Genomic DNA, 3,942 nt, shown 5'->3' with positions numbered 1-3,942 from the left:
GTCTCACACGCTAGTAAAGTAATGCTCAAAATTCTCCAAGCCAGGCTTCAGCAATATGTGAACCGTGAAATTCCTGATGTTCAAGCTCGTTTTAGAAAAGGCAGAGGAACCAGAGATCAAATTGCCAACATCCACCAGATCATAGAAAAAGCAAGAGAGTTCCAGAAAAACATCTATTTCTGCTTTACTGACGATGCCAAAGCTTTTGACTTCGTGGATCACAATAAACTGTGGAAAATTCTGAAAGAGATGGGAATCCCAGACCACCTGACCTGCCTCTTGAGAAACCTATATGCACATCAGGAAGCAGCAGTTAGAACTGGACATGGAACAACAGACTGGTTCCAAATAGGAAAAGGAGTACGTCAAGGCTGTATATTGTCACCCTGCTTATTTACCTTATATGCAGAGTACGTCATGAGAAACGCTGGGCTGGAAGAAGCACAAGCTGGAAGCAAGACTGCCAGGAGAAATATCAATAACCTCAGATATGCAGATGACACCACACTTATGGCAGAAAGTGAAGAGGAACTAAAGAGCCTCTTGATGAAAGTGAAAGAGGAGAGTGAAAAAGTTGGCTTAAAGCTCAACATTCAGAAAACGAAGATCATGGCATCTGGTCCCATCACTTCATGGGAAATAGATGGGGAAACAGTGGAAACAGTGTCAGAATTTATTTTGGGGGGCTCTGAAATCACTGCAGATGGTGACTGCAGCCATGAAATTAAAAGACGCTTACTCCTTGGAAGGAAAGTTATGACCAACCTAGATAGCATATTCAAAAGCAGAGACATTACTTTGCCAACAAAGGTCCATCTAGTCAAGGCTATGGTTTTTCCAGTGGTCATGTATGGATGCGACAGTTGGACTGTGAAGAAGGCTGAGCGCCAAAGAATTGATGCTTTTGAACTGTGGTGTTGGAGAAGACTCTTGAGAGTCCCTTGGACTGCAAGGAGATCCAACCAGTCCATTCTGAAGGAGATCAGTCCTGGGTGTTCATTGGAAGAACTGATGCTAAAGCTGAAACTCCAATACTTTGGCCACCTCATGAGAAGAGTTGACTCATTGGAAAAGACCCTGATGCTGGGAGGGATTTGAGGCACGAGGAGAAGGGGATGACAGAGGATGAGATGGCTGGATGGCATCACCGACTCGATGGACATGAGTTTGAGTGAACTTCAGGAGTTGGTGATGGACAGGGAGGCCTCGCATGCTGCGATTCATGGGGTTGCAAAGAGTCGGACACGACTGAGCGACTGAAATGAACGGAAGAATCTTATAAAATACTAATGCCTGGCTGCCACCCACTTGATATGTTGATTTAATTGGCACAGGGTGTGACCTGGGCACTGGGATTTTTCACCCCTCTCTAGGTGATTCTCATGAGCATCAAAGTTTGGGAATCCCTGGCATAGATGTGATAATAACCACCTAACTGATCTCCCCACTCTGTGCTTCCTCCCTACAATCTACTCTCAACAAATAGACTTAAAATTTTTTTTTATTCATCTATTTTTTGCTGCACTGGGTCCTTGTTGCTGCACACAAGTTTTCTCTAGTTGTGATGAGCAGGGGCTACTAATTGCGGTGTGCAGGCTTCTCGTTGCGGTGGCTTCTCTTGTTGCGGAGCATGGGCTCTAGAGCACGTGGCTCAGTAGTTGTGGCAGATGGATTTAGTTGCCCCATGGCATGTTGAATCTTCCTGGACCAGGGATCAAAACTGTGTCCCCTGCATTGTCAGGATTCTTAACCACTCGACCACCAGGGAAGTCCAGAGGTAATTTCAATTATAAATTACATTATATTTCTGCTAAAAAGCTCTCCAGTGGTACTCCACATGACTGACAGTAAAAGGCAAAGCCTATGCACTGGCCTACAAAGTCTTTCATGAGCCGCAGTGTCCCCCACCCCACCTCACCCCATCACCTCTCTGACCTCTATTACAGTTCCCCTCACTCACTGCTCAAATGCCAGCTACCTCTTTGCTTTCTGTGAACACATCAAGGATCTTCTCACCCTCGGACCTTTACACTAAGTGTTCCATCTATTTGACAGCCTCTTTCCCCCAGATATCCGCATTATCAAATATTAGCTCAAATATAGCATTCTCAATTATAATTTAAAATCTCCAGCTTCTCTCTTTCTCTTGTGTGAGGTTAAAAAGTGATGAGGTAGAGGATGGTGTCTTCAGATAAGGAAGATTGGGGAAAGGGCAGAGTTGGAGTAAAAGTGTAGTTCCTTTGGAGATGTGTTACATTTCTGATACACATTACACACACAGATCTGACACAGTGTCAAGTAGGGGAGGAGCTGGGGCTGGACTACAAATATGGGAACAAACAGATGGTATTTAAAGCTTTGGTACTCTGGGGATCACTTTGGGGGAGACAATTTTAAGAAGCGACCCCTGTGGAATACCTATATTTTGAGAAGATATACAGGAAGATTGAGAAAAATTAGAAGAAAAACTAAGAGTTTTTCTTGGAGGGTCCTAGAAGACTTTCTAGGTAGCTAACGTATGTCACTTGGTACTAAGATGACAATAAGGACAGATACATGTTACTGAATTTGTCCTGATGGACAATCACAAAAACTGACCAGGAGAGTTGCAGTGTTATGGTGAGGCCAAAGACTTGGAGTTATCTCAATTCTAGTGCAAAGTAAGAGAACTGGAAACAGCACATATTCATGTCTTCATGTGTTAATAAGAGGGTTCTTTCTTTTTTAAATTTATGTATTTATTTGGCTGTGCCAGATCTTAGCTACAGCATGCAGGGTCTTTTAGTTGCTATCTGAGAGATCTTTAACTGGAGTGGATGAACTCTTAGTTGCAGTATGTGGGATCTAGTTCCCAGACTAGGCATTGGGAACTAGGCACTAGGCATCCTCAGCCCCCTGCATTGGGAGTATGGAGTCTTAGTCACTGGACCACCAGGTAAGTCCTAATAAGTGCATGCCTGCATGCTCAGGTCGCCTCCAATTCTTTGCAACCCCTCTTTCCCTGTGGACTGGACCGCTAGGCTCCTCTGTCCATGGGATTTTCCAGGCAAGAATACTGGAGCCATTTCTTCCTCTAGGGGATCCTCCTGACCCAGGAATCCAACCCGGGTCTCCTACATCTCCTGCACTGGTAGGCAGATTCTTTTACCAATGTTCCACCGGGAAGTCCTGTCGCAGTAAGAGGGGTTCTTAATTTCTGGTCTATGAATAAAGGAGATCATGGATGGGTTTCAGAAAACCATGATCCCAGGTCCTGCCTCCAAACTCTACAAAGCTGTCCGTGTGTGCGTCTTTCTGGAGAAACTTCCGAAGCTTTCATGATGGTTATTGATACTTCCCATTTGCCTGAGACCAGAGTGATCAACTGGCGGCCAAGTCTGGACCTCACAGCGTTACTTGACTGCTGCATGGTCTCTTCCAGGCTCTAAATCTAGTCTCCTCCACACTGGCGGGCTTGTCATCACTCTCTTTCCCCTCATATTCCCGCGGACCTAACGCATCCTAGGCTCCTCCACCTTATTTAGACACCATCCACATCCACCCTCTTGTTTTGGCTCCCTGGGGCAGCCTCTGTCCATAAGCTCTGTCCGGTAGCTGTACTGCTCAGGTCAAGGTTTCTAATGCCAGAGCTGCGGTGGCGTTCGGATGCTAGCATCCTACAGCCCTTTGACCCCCGGCTGACTGGCCTCAGTAGCTCTGCTCCGTCTTCCAGGGGCTCCGGGAGCCGCCGCGGGAAGGCGGGGCGGACCCTTGCACTCATGGTCTTCTCGGGACAGCTTTACGGTATGTTTCCGTCGTTTTACGACAGGACAGGGTTGCTTGGTGGCTGTCAATTTCCCCCGTGGTCCGAGTAGATATCTACATTTTCTGGGGTGGCGGCTGCTACGACAGCGGAGAGATGAGGCAGAAGCGCAAAGGTGCGACAGGGAGAGGGAACGGGTG

At 46.5% G+C, this 3,942-nt stretch overlaps 1 protein-coding gene across 1 annotated transcript in view; it reads left to right on the top strand.

The window, feature by feature from the left end:
• Positions 1-3,813: 3,813 nt before the first annotated feature.
• Positions 3,814-3,942, top strand: part of ELP3 (elongator acetyltransferase complex subunit 3) — a 120,485-nt gene continuing 120,356 nt past the window's right edge. Inside the window, exon 1 of the mRNA XM_010840293.1 lies at positions 3,814-3,917. Within this exon, the coding sequence (XP_010838595.1) occupies positions 3,899-3,917 (19 nt within the window). The 5' untranslated portion in view covers positions 3,814-3,898. The remainder of the gene's footprint in view (positions 3,918-3,942) is intronic.

This window comes from Bison bison, unplaced genomic scaffold (genome assembly GCF_000754665.1).
Source record: "Bison bison bison isolate TAMUID 2011002044 unplaced genomic scaffold, Bison_UMD1.0 scf7180017864143, whole genome shotgun sequence".
In the NCBI taxonomy this organism is placed as follows: Eukaryota; Metazoa; Chordata; class Mammalia; order Artiodactyla; family Bovidae; genus Bison; species Bison bison.
The sequence above is the reverse complement of the archived record's forward strand: the minus strand, read 5'-3'. Positions and strand labels throughout refer to the sequence as shown.